This window comes from Erpetoichthys calabaricus, chromosome 12 (assembly GCF_900747795.2).
Source record: "Erpetoichthys calabaricus chromosome 12, fErpCal1.3, whole genome shotgun sequence".
Lineage (NCBI taxonomy): Eukaryota > Metazoa > Chordata > Cladistia > Polypteriformes > Polypteridae > Erpetoichthys > Erpetoichthys calabaricus.
Genome location: NC_041405.2, coordinates 19,157,989 through 19,178,770, shown reverse-complemented (window position 1 = coordinate 19,178,770; position 20,782 = coordinate 19,157,989). Strand labels below are relative to the sequence as shown.

The 20,782-nt window shown below is 40.9% G+C and overlaps 2 protein-coding genes across 3 annotated transcripts in view; one reads left to right on the top strand and one right to left on the bottom strand.

Annotated features, from left to right (window-relative positions):
* Positions 1-6,879: 6,879 nt before the first annotated feature.
* LOC114662992 (zinc finger protein OZF-like) lies at positions 6,880-13,760 on the bottom strand. Of its 2 annotated transcripts, XM_051934445.1 has the most exons (3): positions 13,145-13,760; positions 10,116-10,190; positions 6,880-9,230 (listed from the first exon to the last, which is right to left on the bottom strand). In XM_051934445.1, exon 3 carries the CDS (start codon positions 9,066-9,068, stop codon positions 7,566-7,568), a length of 1,503 nt encoding a protein of 500 aa, XP_051790405.1. In that variant the 5' UTR covers positions 9,069-9,230; positions 10,116-10,190; positions 13,145-13,760; the 3' UTR covers positions 6,880-7,565. The 2 variants fall into 2 exon arrangements, with proteins under 2 accessions (XP_051790405.1, XP_028672585.2); XM_028816752.2 differs by lacking the exon at positions 10,116-10,190.
* A 5,533-nt stretch (positions 13,761-19,293) lies between these two features.
* Positions 19,294-20,782, top strand: part of LOC114644566 (zinc finger protein OZF-like) — a 17,066-nt gene continuing 15,577 nt past the window's right edge. The window contains exon 1 of the mRNA XM_051934443.1: positions 19,294-19,794. Within this exon, the coding sequence (XP_051790403.1) occupies positions 19,482-19,794 (313 nt within the window). The 5' untranslated portion in view covers positions 19,294-19,481. The remainder of the gene's footprint in view (positions 19,795-20,782) is intronic.

The window sequence follows — 20,782 nt, the reverse complement described above, 5'->3', positions numbered from 1 at the left end:
AATCTGTTTAAATTGTACAACCGCATCCCCAAACACGAGCGGCAGAACCGCAAAGAGGCTAGCGGGTAGTGCAGGCACGGGGATTGGTGAGCGAAGTGAGCAGGGGGCATTTCATAAATCTTACTATATTACATGCACAGAATAAGGATCTGTATTAATGTACTGATTCATTCATAATCCATACCTGCTTCACCCGGTTCAGGCCACAGCCAGTTGTTGGGATCAGAGCTTAAAATCACAGCCTGACATCCCGATCATACTGAATGTGGGATGTGGGTGGAGTTATCGGTGTTGAGGGGTGGAGTTTTGAATATAGATTGTAAAAAGGAGGAAGTCTTGGGGAGTGTGTTTTGTGTTGGATTGTAGCGGATCTCTCTCTTGGCGTTGGTGTCTGTTAACTTGAAAACAAGCACCTCAAAAAGTAATTTTCAATAAAGTTAACTTTGGAGCCTTCAAGCCTTCTGTGTCGCTCCTTGCTGAAAATTAGGACAAGGGAACTCAGGGACAGGGTTTTACCCCAGAGCACGTGGCTCTGGCCCTGGAGCTTCACACCACTGAACACGACGAAGGAGAAGCTCCCCTGTGTCACCCCGACCACGGTCTGGAGACAGGCAGGAAAGGTAACACAGTCCATTTTTAGATAGATAGATAGATAGATAGATAGATAGATAGATAGATAGATAGATAGATAGATAGATAGATAGATAGATAGATAGATAGATAGATAGATAGATAGATAGATAGATAGATAGATAGATAGATAGATAGATAGATAGATAGAAATTATAGTGTAGTTGGCAAGATGACATAGATAGATAGATAGATAGATAGATAGATAGATAGATAGATAGATAGAAATTATAGTGTAGTTGGCAAGATGACATAGATAGATAGATAGATAGATAGATAGATAGATAGATAGATAGATAGATAGATAGATAGATAGATAGATAGATAGATAGATAGATAGAAATTATAGTGTAGTTGGCAAGATGACATAGATAGATAGATAGATAGATAGATAGATAGATAGATAGATAGATAGAAATTATAGTGTAGTTGGCAAGATGACATAGATAGATAGATAGATAGATAGATAGATAGATAGATAGATAGATAGATAGATAGATAGATAGATAGATAGATAGATAGATAGATAGATAGAAATTATAGTGTAGTTGGCAAGATGACATAGATAGATAGATAGATAGATAGATAGATAGATAGATAGATAGATAGATAGATAGATAGATAGATAGATAGATAGATAGATAGATAGATAGATAGATAGATAGATAGATAGATAGATAGATAGAAATTATAGTGTAGTTGGCAAGATGACATAGATAGATAGATAGATAGATAGATAGATAGATAGATAGATAGATAGATAGATAGATAGATAGATAGATAGATAGAAATTATAGTGTAGTTGGCAAGATGACATAGATAGATAGATAGATAGATAGATAGATAGATAGATAGATAGATAGATAGATAGGTAGATAGATAGATAGATAGATAGATAGATAGATAGATAGATAGATAGATAGATAGAACGTTATTTGCCCCCAGGGGGAAATTTGCTTTTTTTTAGGGCGCTCTAGTGCACACTACCACAGATGAAGTACGCCACTCTCCAATTAATCAAACACAGACATCTTGTTGAAGTGGTTGAAGAAAAGGAGTGCAGGAGAAGAAGCCAAAAAAAACACAGAAAGAGCAAGTAGACAGAGAGAACAACGTCAGCAACCTTGAAACATGCACGTGTGAAAAGACAAATCCCCTGGAATCAGTTGATATGTTAATATTCTAGGGTTGAATTTTTCTTTTAATTCATACGTTGGTTCTTTGTGCTCTTTGGCATTTAAGCATTTATATTGAAGCCTGCAGATTTCAACTACTGTATTAGGTCGAAAATGCTCATAGCAGAGTAACGCACGAGCATATTGATGTAATACTCCTCCCAAACTCCAGGGGGTGCAAAAATGAAAGAAGATGAGAAAATGTGTAATGATGAGACTCTGAAAATTGTATATTTCTGGAAGATGTTTGTTATGTATTGAAATAAATGTAATAATGACTGATAGTATTCCCAGGCAGCAGGGGGCGCCACAGTGGGGTTAAGAGATATCTTGGACAAGTGGTTACAGAAAACGTTCTTAGTAAAAGACTACTGTGCAGTTAACATAACTTCTGGCCTCAGTGTCTATCATTGAATATCTGCCGTCATCAGCCTCAAATTACCTAACATAACAATGTTTACGCTATGCACTATTAAAAATGTTTTGGCAAGTCCTTGGTTGAATGTTTGTTATACAATTAAAATTTGGATCTTTCCATCCACAGTATGAAAAGAAAACGGAAAGCGTCTAGCAGCAGCCCGTAAGCATCACTCATCAGCTTATGATGTTTCAAAACGAGTTCAGCAGCAGCGGTCCGCCATTTAATGCGCCGAGAGAATCTGTGGACCCCAGAGGTGAAGATCGACTTTCTGCACATCAGTGGCCGGCGCTCCGTCTATGCGAACGATCGGCCCAAACAGAGGAATATAGACAAAAGGAGGACTGCCGCCCGGTCAGCGCAGCGTCGGTAATTCTGGGTTCAGTTCAAAGCCACGGTGAATTAAATATGATCGAGTGCGAGCAGAGAAGCACAGATCAAAGTGCGTTTATATTTTATTAAAAGCGTAATATTTAATAAACGTGACGTGGAAGAGTGGCATTTGATTTTTCTGAACATCAACTGAAAGGAGATGTTCGTTCAGGTTTATATTGGCGTCTATTTCAGGGCGGCATGTTGGCGCAGTGGTTAGCGCTGCTTTCACATATAATTCTCACTATGGCTCCTGTTGAGCTTGACAGCTGGGACCGGGTGCAGGAATGACAGCTCAGTGAAGAAAATCTGGAGTGCCAACCCAGTCGTCCCATGTAATAAACAGAAAGTTCAAAACAAAAGAGAACACGCCTGAGACATTAAAACTCTTGCCCCCGGGCTTCAAACTACAAAGAAAAGGTTCAGCTCTAGCCGTGAATTGGTGTCAGTTTGCTTGGGAGCCCCATTCGATGGGTCGCTTTTGCCAAAATGATGCCTCTTTCTGGGCAGTTGGGGTTCTTATGGTCTGAAAACCTGAAAGGGGCAGAGTTAGGTGCCCTCACTGGGCAGTTTGTCTGTGCTGCCGGGAGAGAAGGAGAAGACACTGTTAGCGACAGCACCCCCTCTCGTCTTGGCGGGTTATTACAAACCACGACAAAGCCTGTAAGGAGATCCTACAATGCGCATGCATGACACAGCTCTCTTTACATATTTAAATATTAGTTTTACAAGTACACGGAAAATCACTTCAGGCATTTCAGTATTCAGTTTATTAAAGAAGGCAGCTTGAACAAGGCAGTATTAATGCTTCCAGAAATGTTCTACTGCAACACAGGGGTATCTCTTAGTAGGGCCTCACAATATGAAGATTTTTCAGCACTATCTGAAGTGCCCAGCATTGCTCCGGTTTGTTTGTAGAAGGGGTTAAGGAAAGAAAGCAGAGGCTTATGTGTTTTATTAAATGGTGACCATGTTGTTATTTCTGGCTGTCCCATTCATAACTGACACTGCCTCTCTATTAATGTCTCTGCTCTCGTGAGTCAAGAATTTGTTCTGTTTGGGCCCAATTTGATTTCAGAGTTGTGGTAGCTCCTTACTTGGTTGTAACTGTGAGTCATGTCTGACTCTTCCTCTTAGTTCATGGTGGACAGTTCATAGTGCTTCAAATATAAAGAAAAGCCGACAAAGCAGGAGTTAAACAACAACCCATTGATTCTCCTTTGTGTTGTGTGCTGCACTTCCACTTTCAATCAGGCCTCACCCAACACCCCCCTGCAAAAACACACAATACTCCATTTAATATTACAGGAGGTAGAAGCAGCACAAGGCATTGACCAGGTAAGCAATGTTGAGTTCTGCTAGTCTGGCTTCAGTCTGCTTGGATGTTTCACTTACTCTGAGCCAGCAGGTGGCGCTGGTGTGCAAACTGTAGCACACAGGAAAAACAAGAAAAACCCACTGGGACCCCCAGGGTCAAAATTCTGGGCTCCAAGTTAGTCTGTCTTGTTCTGAATGGTCCTAAAGAGCAACTATGCAAAATTTGGTCCAGACAGACAGATAGACGGACGGACATTTTATTTCATAAATACAGATTGTAGTCATCCATCCATCATCTTAACTTGCTTGTCAGTGGTGACCTACACCTTCCTTTTTTTACGTGACATGGTGGAAAACAAGTGGTACCGCAGACAAGCCGTGTGAAAAAAACTGAAAAGCGTAAATACGGCTGATTCAGAAAGTAATCAGATCCCTTCACGCACGTACATTTAACTTTAAAAAGACACATTTGTTGCTTCTACCCATCCGTCTACACTCATTAAGCCACAATGACAAGGTGAAAACTTGTTTCAGAAAGCTTTGCAAATTTAGTAAACTTCAAAAACTAAAATCTCTCAGGGGTATTTAGACCCTTAATTCAGTACTTTATAGAAGTACCTTTGGCAGTCATTACACCTGCAAGTGTTCTTGAGTTAGTTTCCACAAGTTTTGCACTCCTAGATTTCTTCCTGGAAGATCCCCTCAAGCTCCATGATGGGAAGCATCTATAAACTGTCACCTTCAGGTCTCACCACAGATGTTCTATGGGGTTTGAGTGTGGGCTTTGGCTTGGCCACTCAAGGACAGTTACAGACTTGTCCCAAAGCCACTCCAATGCTGTCTTGGTCATGTGCTCCATTATAGTGTCGTGCTGAATGGTGAGTCCCTTACAGATTTTGTGTTTGACTTTCTTTTAATTCTGTTGTGGAGAGTCACACCGCCCTGTGACTGAGTCACACTACATGATTGGTGGCCACAGGGCATTGTCATGCTGCGATTGACCACAACTTGGTAAGATTCTGTAAATTAAACCTTTGACTTAACATCAGTGGAAAGACGTGTTAATAATAATAATAATACTTTGCGTTTGTATAGCGCTTTTCTCACTACTCAAAGCACTTAGCAATTGCAGGTTAAGGGCCTTGATTAAGGGCCCAACAGAACAGAGTCTCTTTTTTGGCAATTACAGGATTTGAACCGGCAACCAACCTTTGTTGTCTAACGGGGTTTTAAACTTTATTTGAATTATACACCTGTATATTACAACTATATAGAACCCCTCTTAATTCTTTGGATTTTTGGTTTTCATTGGCTGAGCTTTCAAAGTAGCAACTTCCTTTTAATATCTGACATGACTTATGGAAACAGTAGTATTTCAGCAGTGACATTAAGTTTATTGGAATAACAGAAAATATGCAATATGCATCATAATAAAATTAGACAGGTGCATAAATTTGGGCACCCCAACAAAGATGTTACATCAATACTTAGTTGAGCCTCCTTTTGTAAATCTAACAGCCTCTAGACGCTGTCCTCCTATAGCCTTTGATGAGTGTCTGGATTCTGGATGGAGGTATTTCTGTCCATTCTTCCATACAAAATCTCTTCAGTTCAGTTAATTTGATGGCTGCCAAGCATGGACAGCCTGCTTCAAATCATCCCATAGATTTTCGATGATATTCAAGTCAGGGGACTGTGACGGCCATTCCAGAACATTGTACTTCTCCCTCCGCATGAATGCCTTTGTAGATTTCGAACTGAGTTTTGGGTCATTGTCTTGTTGGAATATCCAACCCCTGCGTAACTTCAACTTTGTGACTGATGCTTGAACATTATCCTGAAGAATTTGCTGATATTGGGTTGAATTCATCCGACCCTCGACTTTAACAAGGGCCCCAGTCCCTGAACTAGCCACATAGCCCCACAGCATGATGGAACCTCCACCAAATTTGACAGTAGGTAGCAGGTGTTTTTCTTGGAATGCGGTGTTCTTCTTCCGCCATGCAAAGCGCTTTTTGTTATGACCGAATAACTCAATTTTTGTCTCATCGGTCCAAAGCACTTTATTCCAGAATGAGTCTGGCTTGTTTAAATGAGCATTGGCATACAACAAGCGACTCTGTTTGTGGCGTGAGTGCAGAAAGGGCTTCTTTCTCATCACCCTGCCATACAGATGTTCTTTGTGCAAATTGCGCTGAATTGTAGAACGATGTACAGATACACCATCTGCAGCAAGATGTTCTTGCAGGTCTTTGGAGGTGATCTGTGGGTTGCCTGTGACCATTCTCACAATCCTGCTCATATGCCACTCCTGTATTTTTCTTGGCCTGCCAGACCTGCTGGGTTTAACAGCAACTGTGCCTGTGGCCTTCCATTTCCTGATGACATTCCTTACAGTTGAAACTGACAGTTTAAACCTCTGAGATGGCTTTTTGTAGCCTTCCCCTAAACCAGGAGACTCAACAATCTTTGTTTTCAGATCTTTTGAGAGTTGCTTTAAGGATCCCATGCTGTCACTCTTCAGAGGAGAGTCACAGGGAAGCACAACTTGCAATTGACCACCTTAAATACCTTTATATCTCATGATTGGACACACCGGTCTATGAAGTTCAAGGCTTAACGAGCTCATCACACCAATTTGGTGTTGCAAGTAATCAGCATTGAGCAGTGACAGGCATTCAAATCAGCAAAATTAGAAAGGGACCCACATTTTTGCACAGCCAGTTTTTCACATTTGATTTAATTTCATAAAACTAAATACTGCGTCACTAAAAATCTTTGTTCGGAAAACACCGCAGTACTCAGATGTTACTAGGAAATGAAAGACGTACCACTGTTATCTTTTTGTTGAAAATAGAGTCAATTATTATGCAGGCTGAGAGGGGTTCCCAAACTTTTTCATATGACTGTATCTGTCTCACACATAAATAACAACATAATAACATTACCAATACATTATGATTGTGTTATTATATTTTATTAAATTTAATTTTTTAAATACCCCACCTCTACATACAATACAGTCTTTTAATTTTTTGCACCAGCTTGTAATAATGTGCAGTGTTGTAAGAGGCAGTGACAAGTTAGTGAATACTGTTTGTGCAGACAGGGAATCAAAAGAAGAATTATCACCAATTGTCACTGGTCCTAGCCCACTCTGTTTAAAGTCCCCACACGTAGAGGCTGGCTGTGATCCCAACTCTTCCATGTCAGCAAATGGCAGCTTATCCAGTCAAACTAAAATCCTTCTCTCCAAGTGATTAAGCAGAACATTGTACTTTGAAATTGTAATTGCAGGACTGTCATATTGCAGAATGGCAGACACTCTTTCTCAGCCTCGCTACACTCGCAACTCCCCTACGTGTCCCTGATTAGAAATCACTCCAGATTCTGTACTCTCCATGTGAGGAAATGAAATAAGGAAGGATGGGACTCCAAACAATTTCTTACCAGTGACAATAGTATATCATCCCATGGAGGCCCTGCATGCAAACTTTAATTCATGCTCTAATAAAATAAAAAGATTATTGTCCCAGTTTCATAGCTAATTTTAGAAACTGAAATTTTCTAATTGTGTGAAACTTTATAGCTATTTAACTCCTGGAGAAGCGAGGACTACTCAGATGGCAATCTGGTACACTTTAAAGAAATGTTCAGTAAGTCACTGAAGATTCCATCGCATTTAGCATGATCATGTGGCATCGGCTGTGGTGTCTTTTAAGACTTAATAAGTGAATGAACGACTTCCCACATTCGGTACAACGGTATGGTTTCTCTCCCGTGTGAACCCACTGATGTGCTTTTAGGTGGGCTGACTGACTGAAGCCCTTCCCACATTCAACACAACTGTATGGCTTCTCACCTGTATGAATCCTCAAGTGGGTATTAAGGTTGGTAAATTCGCTAAACGTTTTGCCGCAGTCTGGGCAAACGTAAGGCCTTTCTCCCGTGTGAATTCTCTGGTGAGTTTTAAGGGTCAACATTCGGCTGAAGGACTTCCCACAATCAAGGCAGTTGTACGGTTTCTCTCCGACGTGAATCCACCGATGAGCTTTAAGGTGAGTTAACTGGCTGAAGGTCTTTCCGCATTCTTTGCAACTATATGGTTTCTCTCCAGTGTGAATCCTCTGATGGGTCTGAAGATTGGTCACCTTACTGAAGGTCTTGCCACATTCAGAACACACGTAGGGCCTCTCTCCCGTGTGGATCCTCTGGTGCATTTTAAGCGTCAGTGACCTGCTAAAAACATTGCCACATTCGGCGCAACTATACGGTTTCTCTCCTGTGTGAATTCTCCGGTGTCTTTTAAGGTGATTTAATTGACTAAAGGTCTTTGAGCACTCCACACAACTGTAGGGCTTCTCTCCTGTGTGAGTTCTCAGGTGTGTTTTAAGGTTGGAAAACTTACTGAAGGACTTCCCACATTCAGAACAAATATATGGCTTATCTCCCAAGTGGCTCCTTTGGTGTATTTTAAGGGTTAATAACCGATGGAAACTATTACCACACTCAGAACATTTAAACGATTTTTCAGTGCTGTGAATCCTCTGATGTCTTTTGAGGTGATTCAGCTGGCTAAACGTCTTGCTGCATTCGGCACAACCGAAGGGTTTTTCTCCCGTGTGAATCCTCTGGTGTATTTTTAAGTGGGATAAATGACCGAAGGTTTTGCTACACTCAGTGCAACTATACGGTTTTTCTCCGGTGTGGACTCTCAGGTGTGTTTTCAGGCGAGATAAATGACTGAATGCCTTCCCACAGCTAGAACATTTATATCGTTTTTCACCAGACACTATTATCATTTGAGGTGTCTGAGTGTCAGATTTCTGCTTGTTTGTATCCCCATTCTGACGACAACTAATTGTTTTAATTTTTCGTTCTGTAGTGCTACAGACTTTAAGATCTTGGTCAGGTAGATCATTACGGACAATCTCTTTGATGGGACTAGGCTCCTTCTTTCCTGGCTCTAGCCTCCAATCAATACACTCTACTTTGGTTTCAGAATCCTGATTTGTGGCGATGTCGTCCTCGTCAGACTGCAAATTTGGAATCTCGACTTTAATAGCAGCTGAAATGTTCAGATCAGTAATGTCCTCTTTGTATTCTCCATACTCTAAGTCACTCTCTTTCTTAATACTGATTGACAAGAGATCCATGGTTGTATTCTGGGTGATGACTAAATATCCACTTGGGTTTCTTCCTGGTCTTTGGAAGGTCTCCTAATGAGCCCAGTTTAAGGTTTTATAATTTTCTTAGATTACAGAGCTTGGTAAAGCAGAGTGGAGCACACCACATTTTCTTCTGAAAGTTCCATTTCCCTATGAAATAAAAAAAAGTATACTGTATATATATATATATATAGTAGATATTTGTATTTCTCAGTGGCAGTTTTTATTTAGATACTCTACTGAAATTCAAAATATATTGGTCTTTCCGTGTAGGTATGACTAGCAGTGGCACTCACGAGGTGACCCTAAACCCAGAATAACACCAGAAAATCCCAGGTAAAGTGAAATAAGGTGACTTGTTGACAAAGAAAAGTTCATACGTAAGGAAAAGAGTAACAGTATATACATCAATATGAACGAATAAAAGTATGATGAATCTCGATTTTTGGCATACTATTTTTTGGTTCTATTTCATGTTGTCACGAGCATGTACATAGGTGACAGCTGAAGGGCTCTAGTGATTGTAATTCTACTGCCACACCAGGGGTTGGCACTGTGTCTTAACTTGCGTCTCTCTTCCCCCCTCTACAGACCAGACAGCTAAAACATCTCTGATGTCACTTCCAATGTCCATCCAGTTTGGCACATCTCTTCTTGCTGGGAGGACTGAAAACTGGAAGCTCCGCCATCTTTTCCAGTTCTGTCCTGAACTCAAAACTCTCTACAGTCATTTGCTTTTTTTTTTTTTTCGATTTTCTTACGAACCAATTATATGGGGTTTACGGGTAGGTACCCCAACTCTTTATCATTGTCCTTTGTTTCTCTTACACTGTTCACATAATTTTTTTTTTTACTTATTTTTGAAGTTATTCTAATTTTTGTCATAATGACAATGATGTCATTGCTATGTCATCTTAGGATCATTATTTTTCATGGGCGCTGCCTTTTTGAGTTTGCCTTTTATAGACATAGCTATATTGTTGCTGTCACTACTGTATATCTGTTACTGTGTTACATGAAGTACATTGTACTCACCTATAGAAGATGGTGGCACACAAAACTTATGGCATTCATCTATTGCATTCACTTTAGGTCAACATCTTTGTAACACTAGCGAAAAGGTTTTGAGACACGATCGGAAAAAGAGACCTAGTCAGGAAAGCGAAAGAGATCAATACCATAAAGACAGCTACATGGTACCAAAAGCAGAACATGAGACAAACACTGAAGTCAAAAAAATCAGGCACGAATCAAAAATACTGGAGAGTCAAAGAAAAGGATTATTTTGTACAGCATGAAGGGTGTTTGGAATCCATTACATCGGATGAGAAAGAATTCCCTAGGGTGATCTTTGAACCCATTGCATCATTTCACACTGGTCATGACGTCTATGGGCAAGCCCATAACAATGAAGGATGCTATCCTAAGAACAGGAGCACAAATTAGCATTGGGTATAAAAAAAACACCAATTTAGTGGCTGAATCAGCCCCCCAAAAAATCTTAAAAACAATAAAAGAACATAAAATAATTGAAACCTAAGTTCATAATTGAGATCAGCACTCACGTGCCAGCCTCCGTTTGAGTCGCTCTACCTCTCGCCACGTGTTGGAGTGCACCTTGCCTCCGCTTAGCTAGTGATACCTGTTTGTTCAACAGACATTGTCATCCACAGATTGTTAAGGAGTAATGTCTGATGTTTTTGAGAGCGACATCAGAGCTCCATGTGTTTTAGAGGTTAGCTGCTGATTGCCAGAGACATCACGGGCATGTGCTTTTCTCCCCACATAGGGGACGCTCTCCCGTCAGAGCTGAACAGGATCAGATACAGTGCTAACGTTTGATGCTGGAGCATACCTACCTTCCGCTTGGCCAGAATTACATTTTTTTTTATTTATGGATTTTTAAAGTTTGTCCTGTTATATTAATACACAGGCGGAGTCATTGGTCAATGAACTTTGGCATATACTTTGATGATTCTCTCATCTTTGGGTTCGCTTTCAACACAGCAAACTGTTTCTGAGAGGCGGTATATACAGTATCCCATGCTACCACTTCAAGAACAAGACAATACACTCTTCAGTATACTACTCACCTTCCTCACGTCCGTCTCAAACACTGCTGGCTTCTCCTGTTTCTGCCAGCTTGAAATCAAGCTCATCGATATACAGACCAGAAGGAGCTGCTGGGATTGCTTTTGGGCTCTACACTTGAATCACTTCCGGTCAGAATCTGTTTTAGCTCAATTCGGTAAGCAAATGCTTGATGACTCTGAGGCTCCGAGTTTGTGGCCAGGCTCTCCAGGTGAATATATGAAATGGAGAAGAGCGGAGCAGAGTGATAACATCTAATATCACCATGTAAAATAAAATAGCTGAATTAAATGTTGTGATAGATACATAGCAAACCTGAAACACATTAAAGGGGTTAGAAAATACTTTGATGAATTAACAGGTATGGGTGCCAAATTGGAAGGACTACAGGAGTGGAGTTGTAGCCTGGCCAGGAGGATCCTCAATTCCTATTCCATTCAAGACGAACGAATAATGGATGGTCTGGGGGAGGTTGGATATTAGATAGATAGATAGATAGATAGATACTTTATTAATCCCAATATTATGAACAATTCATCCCCCAGAATGAGAGGTGGCTGTATTACGCTGGCTGACTCCCAACTTGGGCACCCGTAAGGCAGTCTGGGAATTGTAGAGGAGAAGAGTGGCCCAGTTGGGGATCTTGGGTGCCGCCAGGGGGTGCTGCAGGAGGGGAACCTTTCTATTTCATGCAGCTTCCATATGGGCCAGAAGTGCTTTTTAGGGTGCAATACTATGACACTGGAAGTATTCTCAGATTCCACATAAAAGGAGCTGTTCTGCCTCATACAAGCAACAGAGTCCAGTTGTAGACCTTCAGAGAGCCACTCCATTGACAAGGTTGTTGCTTTATATTACACGTCAGTGATAAACACCTGGTTACACTATCGTTACGATTAGGATTGGGTTATTTGACTCAAGTCATGTAAACCAAGTGACAAAAACCTGCAATCCAATTGGGTGTCCAGCACAGCTACTGAATCTCAGAGCTGTGGAGGTCTGCAGCTGGACTCATTTCCATACAAGCGAGTCAGAGTCAGCAGGGAGTGGACTGGAAGGAGACAGAAATTATTGGTTTGCTATTTGATCAATTGTTTGGTTGATTAAAAAACTTACAAAGGTACTATTAATAATAAATCATTATGTAATTGAACTGGAGATCATCTGTGGGTGAGTTGTGTTTGGTGACAGGGCACTGAGGCGCCCCCTGGTGGTCATACAGGCAAAATGTATAGTCATGTACTACAGTATCTACATATCTGGCTGATGCCTTTTATCCAAGGCAACTTACAACATTTATGATACAGTTGTTTACATTTCTTTTGGTTTTCCAGTTGGAGCAGAGGCAGGTCAAGTGACTTGCTTAGGGTCACATAGTGTCAGGATCTGAACCCACAACCCGAGGGTCTGAAGGAAAAAGCCATAACCGCTACACCAGACTGCCTGCTAATTGTAGTGCAATTATTAAAATGATCATAAAATGACTAGTTGTAGAGTGAAACATCCATTTCTCCTTGAGAAAAGAATTCCACCATTATATGTTGCCTGAGTCCCATTGTTTTTATTTTATTTTATTTTGCTTTGGATTGAATTTTAATTTGAACTCAGCTGTCAATTAGAAGGGTGCACTGAAGAAGCGCATTGACTTGTATAGTTAATATTCTCAAGGTAAAAAAGTGATTTAATATTTATTAGATTTTGACACCTAATATGAATTAGAATTACATTGTTTGAAGAAAACTGTGGCTACGGAACTAACATGAAATTAGTAATACCTTGCAGCTCGTCCCTAACCCTAACCCGTCGTTATTCTGATATGCTTACCCTTGTAATGTTTACCTTCATCTGTAAACTCTTTTAGAAATCCTAGATGGAATATGCACTACACATAACAAAAGGTTTACCGTGCGGCACGAGAGACATGTGTTTTATTTACAACGTTGATGTACTGTATTTTGATGAATTCATCTTACCAGGCGTACGTCTGTCTGTTTTTCTGCACCATGCTAACGGACGGGGGCTGCTTTCCTCCTACGGTGTCCTGACGGCTCTGCACGGCACTTCACTGCACCGCACTGCTGCCCCTCCACTCGGCTCAGCGGCTGGTCCTCTGATGACAAGCGGGCACTGCTGGATACGAAGCCTCACTTCCGTTAAGAAATTCCCGGCGACCCTCTCCCTCTGACGAGCTGGCTCAGGGATCGGGTGGCGAGCCGGTATGCAGAACCGCCTTCTCCTCCTCGCACGGATGTCACGCTGCAGCTATTAAAATGAAAGTCCAGCGAGCCTGAATGAAGCTCTCGTTTCAAGAGTCGCACTATCTGAGGCCCAGCTTCCGAACACGTATACGAAACAAAACAAGCTCACTGTGTAGCGAGCCCACCCTGGAATTACAGAGGGATTGTGGGAGCGGAATACGAATACAGGGAACGGGCTTTGAATTACGCATCCGAAAACTTTGGGCTAATCTGATTTTGCACGTTTAATGTTAATTTTTTTAACGATCACACAATAATAATGGATATCAGATAAGCGAATAACGGTACATGAATACGCATATTGGATCTGGGGCACGTGGTTTAATGTGAAAGCCCGACAACTAAACTGGGAGGACTTGGATTAACTGAAAAAAAAAATGGGCACGGGTGGGAAGCTGTTTGTTTATGATATAACATCGGGGATTCGTGCATCACGGAGAAATCTAACAAACGTGAAAAGAATACGAACCCAAGTGAGTGACTGAGAGTGGAAATGAACAGGATAAGGAAAAATCAGAATTCGAAGTCAGTCAACCTGCTTTGTCCTGTACAGGGTCGCAGGGGGTCTTCTGGAGCCTATCCTAGCTAACATAGTGTGCAAAGTGGGGAACAAACCCTGGCTAGGGCGTCAGTCCATCGCAGGGCAGTATACTGGAAAGGTGCGAGGAAATGTGTGGAAGTAGTGATTGATACCATAAAATGTTTTCAGGGTTTTCCGAAAACTGTATATAAAAACTCTGTAGTTGGGTATCTTGGAAACACTGAGACTGCAATGTTTCATTTCATCTGATTTTCTGAAGCTGCACTTTTCTTGGTGAGGGTCCGTCCAGGTGTTGTTCCTGCCTTGCACCCTGTGGTTGCCTGGTTAGGCTGTAGCTGCACTGCAACCCTGGATTATACATTTAGGAAGATGGATGGAAACATTGACATTGCATTTCTTGGTAGATTGTATCATGTTGCATTTTTTAAAAAATGTTTGGAAAAGCACACCAAAAGTAGTTTTATGTTATGTGTTATGGCACTTTCTAACCCACTTAATCCAAACCAGATGTGTGGTGGGGCTGGAGCCAATCCCAGCCAGTATTGGGTGCAAGGCAGAAACAGACCCCTGGACAGGGTGTCCATTGCAGGGCGAACACACACACCCACACACTAGGGTCAATTTAGCGTCACCAATTCACCTAACCTGCATGTCTTTGGACTGTGGGAGAAAACTGGAGCACCCAAGCAGGGCCATCTTAAGGCATGGGCACGCTGGACATTTGCCTGGGGTCCTATGCTAATCAATGTTTGTTGTGACTTGCTTAGTGGTTGTGTAGGTAGGGGTCCCAGTGCACTGCTTTGCCCGGGAGCCTATACTACTGTTAAGACCCACGCTAAACAGTGAAGCTCCATAGAGCACAAAAATACATTAAGGAATTACCAGCAAGGCAATCTGAGGTAAAGAAAAGAATGAAACACCAAAAATAGTCAAAATACAGAGCAAAAGGTCAAAAATGCAGAAATTCACAAAAATATTAAGCACAGCAAAAGACATGAGAACTTACCAACTCCAGAACACCTTCACAATGAACTTCCAGGAAGTGTGGAAGACCCTCTGAATGTATAGGGCGGAGCGCAGTTCCTGACCCTGTCTCTTGAGTTATTCACCCACACAACATATGGAGCATAGCACAGGCATAGAAAACAAAACAGACAATAAGCAAGTAGCATTAACATACCTCAACAATTCAAAATTGAACAAAAAAGACATAAATAAGACTTTGAAGGCCAACCAGGGGAGAAACCCTAGCTGAGATATACCAAGAACGTGAGATTCGCAGCATGAATGTGCAGCTGATAAATCTGCAGAAACTCCATGATGCAATCATATCAACATGGGCCAGAATTTCCACAGAATATCTTATGGAATCAATGCCAAGAAGAACTAAGGCTGATTTGAGAGCAAAACGAAGCTCTACCCAGTATGAGTACAGTGATCCCTCGCTATATCGCGCTTCGCCTTTCGCGGCTTCACTCCATCGCGGATTTTATATGTAACCATATTTAAATATATATTGCGGATTTTTTGCTGGTTCGCGGATTTCTGCGGACAATGGGTCTTTTAATTTCTGGTACATGCTTCCTCAGTTGGTTTGCCCAGTTGATTTCATACAAGGGACGCTATTGGCAGATGGCTGAGAAGCTACCCAACTTACTTTTCTCTGTCTCTCTTGCGCTGACTTTCTCTGATCCTGACGTATGGGGATTGAGCAGGGGGGCTGTTTGCACACCTAGACGATACGGACGCTCGTCTAAAAATGCTGAAAGATTATCTTCACGCTGCTATCTTTTGTGCAGCTGCTTCCTGAAACGACATGCTGCACGGTGCTTCTCATACTTAAAAGCTCGAAGGGCACGTATTAATTTTTGACTGAAAAACAAACTCTGTCTCTTTATCTCTCTCTCTCTCTGTCTGCTCCTGATGGAGGGGGTGTGAGCTGCCGCCTTCAACAGCTTTGTGCCGCGGTGCTTCGCATACTTAAAAGCCAAACACCCCTATTGATTTGTTTGCTAGAGATTGTTTTCTCTATCTATGTGACATTCTGTGCTCCTGACACGCACTCCTTTGAAGAGGAAGATATGTTTGCATTCTTTTAATTGTGAGATGGAACTGTCATCTCTGTCTTGTCATGGAGCACAGTTTAAACTTTGAGACAAATGTTTGTTTGCAGTGTTTGAATAATGTTCCTGTCTCTCTACAACCTCCTGTGTTTCTGCTCAAATCTGTGACCCAAGCATGACAATATAAAAATAACCATATAAACATATGGTTTCTACTTTGCGGATTTTCTTATTTCGCGGATGGCTCTGGAACGCAACCCCCGCGATGGAGGAGGGATTACTGTATAAGGTTGTGAATAATTGAATCAGTGAGTGTATAACAGGAATTAACCTGATAGAATTGTACCCGGGTGCTCTGGTTTTCTCTCACAGTCCAAGGACATGCAAGTAAGATGGATCGTCAATGCTAAATTGGCCCCTAAAGTGTGTGTGTGTGTGTGTGCTCAACCTGCAATGGACTGCCCAAGGACTCATGCCTTGTTTAATTCATGCATTTATGTCTATTACAATGTGTGATCCACTGGCTGTTCAAATTGTTCTTTGTACTGCTTTTAGTTAATTGAAAATGCTTCTGTAACAGTTATTACAAGAACAAAAAAGTACAAACACATAACTCCAGTTCTTACATCTTTACACTGGCTCTCAATCAGGTTTAGGGCAGATATGAAAATCCTCCTTTTAACATTTAAAGCCTTAAGTAGCTGAGGCCCTACCACTTACTTATCACATTAAGATCTCAGGATGCCGGCCTGCATATGATTCCAAGGATTAATAAACTAACAGTTCGAGGTTGAGCTTTTAGTTACAGGGCCCCAAAACTGTGGAATGATCTGCCTGTTAATAAAAGTGACACTTTAAAATCCCAGCTGAAGACTCACTACATTAGTCTGGTATACCCTGACTAGAGCTGCTGATAACAGGGTATACCATCTCAGTGGTTAGTCATTAGTACTAAAATATAAGTACTATGATATTTATAAACTGTGACTAACCCTCTCCTTTTCTTTTTCTCTTGGTACTTGGTGCCACTGCTCTACTGCCAAGTTGTTTTCCTGCCTATGGAAAAGTCATCCCTGATAGAGGAGCACTGGAATCATCAGACAGAAGGGTCTTTTCATCAGATTGGCTGGCCCAGCAGTCACTCAGCGGTGGAATGGCCAGTAGGGGGCATGCAGCTTGTTGAGGTCTCCAGGACTCTGACTGTGTTTGGCTTGTCTGACTCTTTACAATCTGGCTGTGGTTCTACATTTAGCTGATGGACAGATATTGTCGTTTTTCATTTATGTTAATTAGTTTCTACTTTGTTTTGATGTATCTGAATAAATCTGTAACTTCTTATGTGACAGTTCTGTATTTATTGAGTGGTATAATATTTTCTTGCATTTTGCCTTGAGAGTTGTCACGGTGCTCTGTGCCTACACTTGTGGACAAGTGCTGTGCAAGAACAAAGCAGCTTGTATTATTGTGTTGTATGTCTAAGGTGGCCATGACAGATTAGCCATTGAGCTCTGCGAAGAGGATTACTTGTGTTCTCTTTTGTATGTTGTATTTGACACCCATTGGACACCCAACCTATCTGGAAGGGGGGACTCTCTTTGAATTGCCTTTCCCAAGATTTATTCCATTTTTTTCACCTCAAGGGTTTTCTTCTCTTCATTAGGGAGTCAAGGTTGGGGTGCTGACAAAAACAGGGCCTGTTAAAGCCCATTGAGGCATTCTTTGTGTGATTTTGGGCTATACAAGAAATAAATTGTTGCTGTTGTTGCCTGATGTTTGTCTGGATAGGCTCCAGCTCCCCAGCGACTTTGTTTAGGAATCCAGGTTTAGAAGACGGTAGGTATAGAAGATGGTGTCCTGTCCATCCACCTTCTAAATCACTAATCCAGTTCAGACTCATTAATTTGGCATTTACACCACTAGCAAAACAAGAAGTTGAGAATCCACCCTGGATGAGATGCCAATATATTGCTGGGCACAAAAAAAAAAATCACTGCATACTAGTAGTTGGTTATATTACAATATGAAATTACTTGGCAAAACTGTAGGTGGAAACTCCAATTCACACCAATTTTCCAGGCACATCACTGTCAGGAAGTTCAGTATTTGCTGAATTGGGAACATTGGTTAAAAAATTGTAACAATAAAATCATTAGGATAAAAAGATGCTATATTAATAAACTGTATTATTATTATTATTATTAACTCTGAGTAATGACCTATACCCAGAGAAAGTATAAAATAGATTATACCTGCATGTCCAAAGATGATAAGTTACCGCTAAAATTACAACAGAATATATTTATTTTCCTATACCCCAAAAGAAAAAGAACAGTTCCAAATTTTAAACAATATTTACCCTTCCAATAACTTTTTTTAAGATTGAATTTTAATGTAATAATTGTTTTATTGTAATGATATATAAACCACAACTCATAGTTTCTCTCACTGTAAAGTAGTAGAAAGTTTTAGGATTCTGTAAACAATTGGGTTTGTGCAAAAAATATGATCCTACCTTCTGTACATTTAATGTGTTTATCAAGGACAAAAGAGTTAATTTGACCAACACTATTTTATTTTTAGCTCAGTACTTTATGCAGAAATTTAGATTCCTAAAGTTTACTCCAGACACAGTAAAAAATAGCCAGTACTATGTGATACTTTAAAAAATGATGAAATCTAATTACGCCCTTACATTATCCCATTTATTTGCAGTGTAATATATATAAGTCTCGTTTTAATTCGTTTTACTGTTACATTTTGTATTACTTTAATAAAAAACGTATTGTATTTTATTAAACTACTCGGATGTTAATTGTTTATATCCTGTTTGTTAAGATATCGACACGCCTTTCGATCGCTGTATTTCTAAAAATTTTAAGTAAAACTTGATAAAAGAAGAACATTGTTTAAAATTTTGCCAATGATAAATCAGCCTCAGTTAGCGTCTGCGAAATTTCGTCAACTGTCTCATGAAAGCGGACTGAGAGACGATTTCTTGCCTTTAGAGGTCTATCCCGTCCATTTTATTACTGTACTATTTTTATCGTTACCCGTTCTCTAGGAGACAGAGTTGTAAAAGGCACAAGGAAGAAACCAATCCTGGGCAGGAGGAGAATGACGCAATTGCATTAAACAAAATGTATTTAACCGGTGAACAATCCAACCACTCGCTTATTTCTCGGAATAAAATAATTTTACGCTCTACTTAAAAAAAGTGACTAAACTCGCTCAAGCCGTCAAGTCTCGTGGGTCTCCAGGGGGCGGGCTTTAGTGTCGTGATTGACTGCCGGAAGTCTCCATTGATTGATTCCCAAAGACACGCTGCTCGCACAAAGAGCACCGGAGTTCACTCGAGAGCTTCTTAGACAGCATAGACAACACTTTCTAACGTTTCTAATGCGTGACTTTGCGGAGTGCAAGTCTACGCTTTGTGGAATTTCAACGCGAAATGTCTGAAATGGAACAGGCAATCGAAAGTGGTACACTGCAGCTGGAAATCTCCCCGGGTGAAGTGCAGCGGTTACATGGAAATGCAGACCCCGGAGATGACGGGATCCACGCACGACTCTACCCGGGCAATCAGGAGACGCTGATCTACGCGAGGCGACCGCTTGATAACTGCATAACCTCAGACGATGTCCAGCCGTGCTCGGTAGGCACCTGCGGGGAACCGGTATCGGGAAATGGACAACCAGCTGAAGCCGAAATGGAAGAAGAGGAGTCCGGAACAGAGGACGATGAGGGACAAGGGCCAGTGGACGGTAAGCTCGAGACCGAGGGGCCGACTTTATGAACTTTAATGCTAGCTTACTTTTCGTTGTTTAAGATCGACTTAACATTTAAAACAACACTGCTGTAAACGAGTGGTCTAATCGTTAAGTAGAATATCAAGTCGACTCAAATAGATGCATTTCTAAGCATTAAAACGTAATTTTTTAAACTTATATTCACGTCTGTTCGAAACACGTGACTTTTGAATGGGGAGAAAATACCCACTGCTTTTTTTTTGTTGTAGATTCAAGAGTTAAACTTTATTATCATTCCACTTTATGTTAAATCGAGTTGCTCTTTTTCTTTTGTACACGGCGAACCCACAGTTAAATGCAGTTTCTCAATGACGTTATCTTCAATTTATGATAATGATCGGCACAATACTTGGCATTGTGTGTTCGCTATTAATTAAGTAAAATCTGTTGATTAGAATTCAGTTGTTTAAAATTGAAATTACGCTCGATCTTTCTCCTTAGTTCTACTACACGAGAGGTTCAAACTGCATAATGCGTGCTGTGCAGATCACATCCGGGTTATACGCGAAGCGCCTCGGTAGCGAGGGCTGGTTTGGGGGTGGAGCCTATCCAAGTAGCGATGAGCATTTGGATTCACTTTATTTATTCAGTTCTTTTGAACTTCCCAAGTAAGTGAATTTATTCATTAGATTCGTTTGATTCATCCATGGTGGGGGTAGCACTGCTGCCTTGCAGTAAGGAGTGGTGGATTCGCGTTCTGGTTCCTTCTTGGTGTTTGCATGCCATCCATTCAGGTGTTCCTACAGGAAACCATACAGGTTAGATGCATTGGTCATTGGCCTAGTGCAGTATTTCACAATCTGTGGGGCGGGGCGCGAAGATATGAAAAAAGAAAACAAGAATCAAAGATATGAAAAATACATCTATTGAAATCAAAACAAATTAACTTAAACTACATTCTGATACTAGAAAAATATAGTTAGATAAATGTTGATAAAAGTTA

Excerpts from the sequence above, each read along its gene's own strand:
- LOC114662992 (XM_051934445.1), bottom strand. The coding sequence starts at position 9,068 with ATGGATCTCTTGTCAATCAGTATTAAGAAAGAGAGTGACTTAGAGTAT.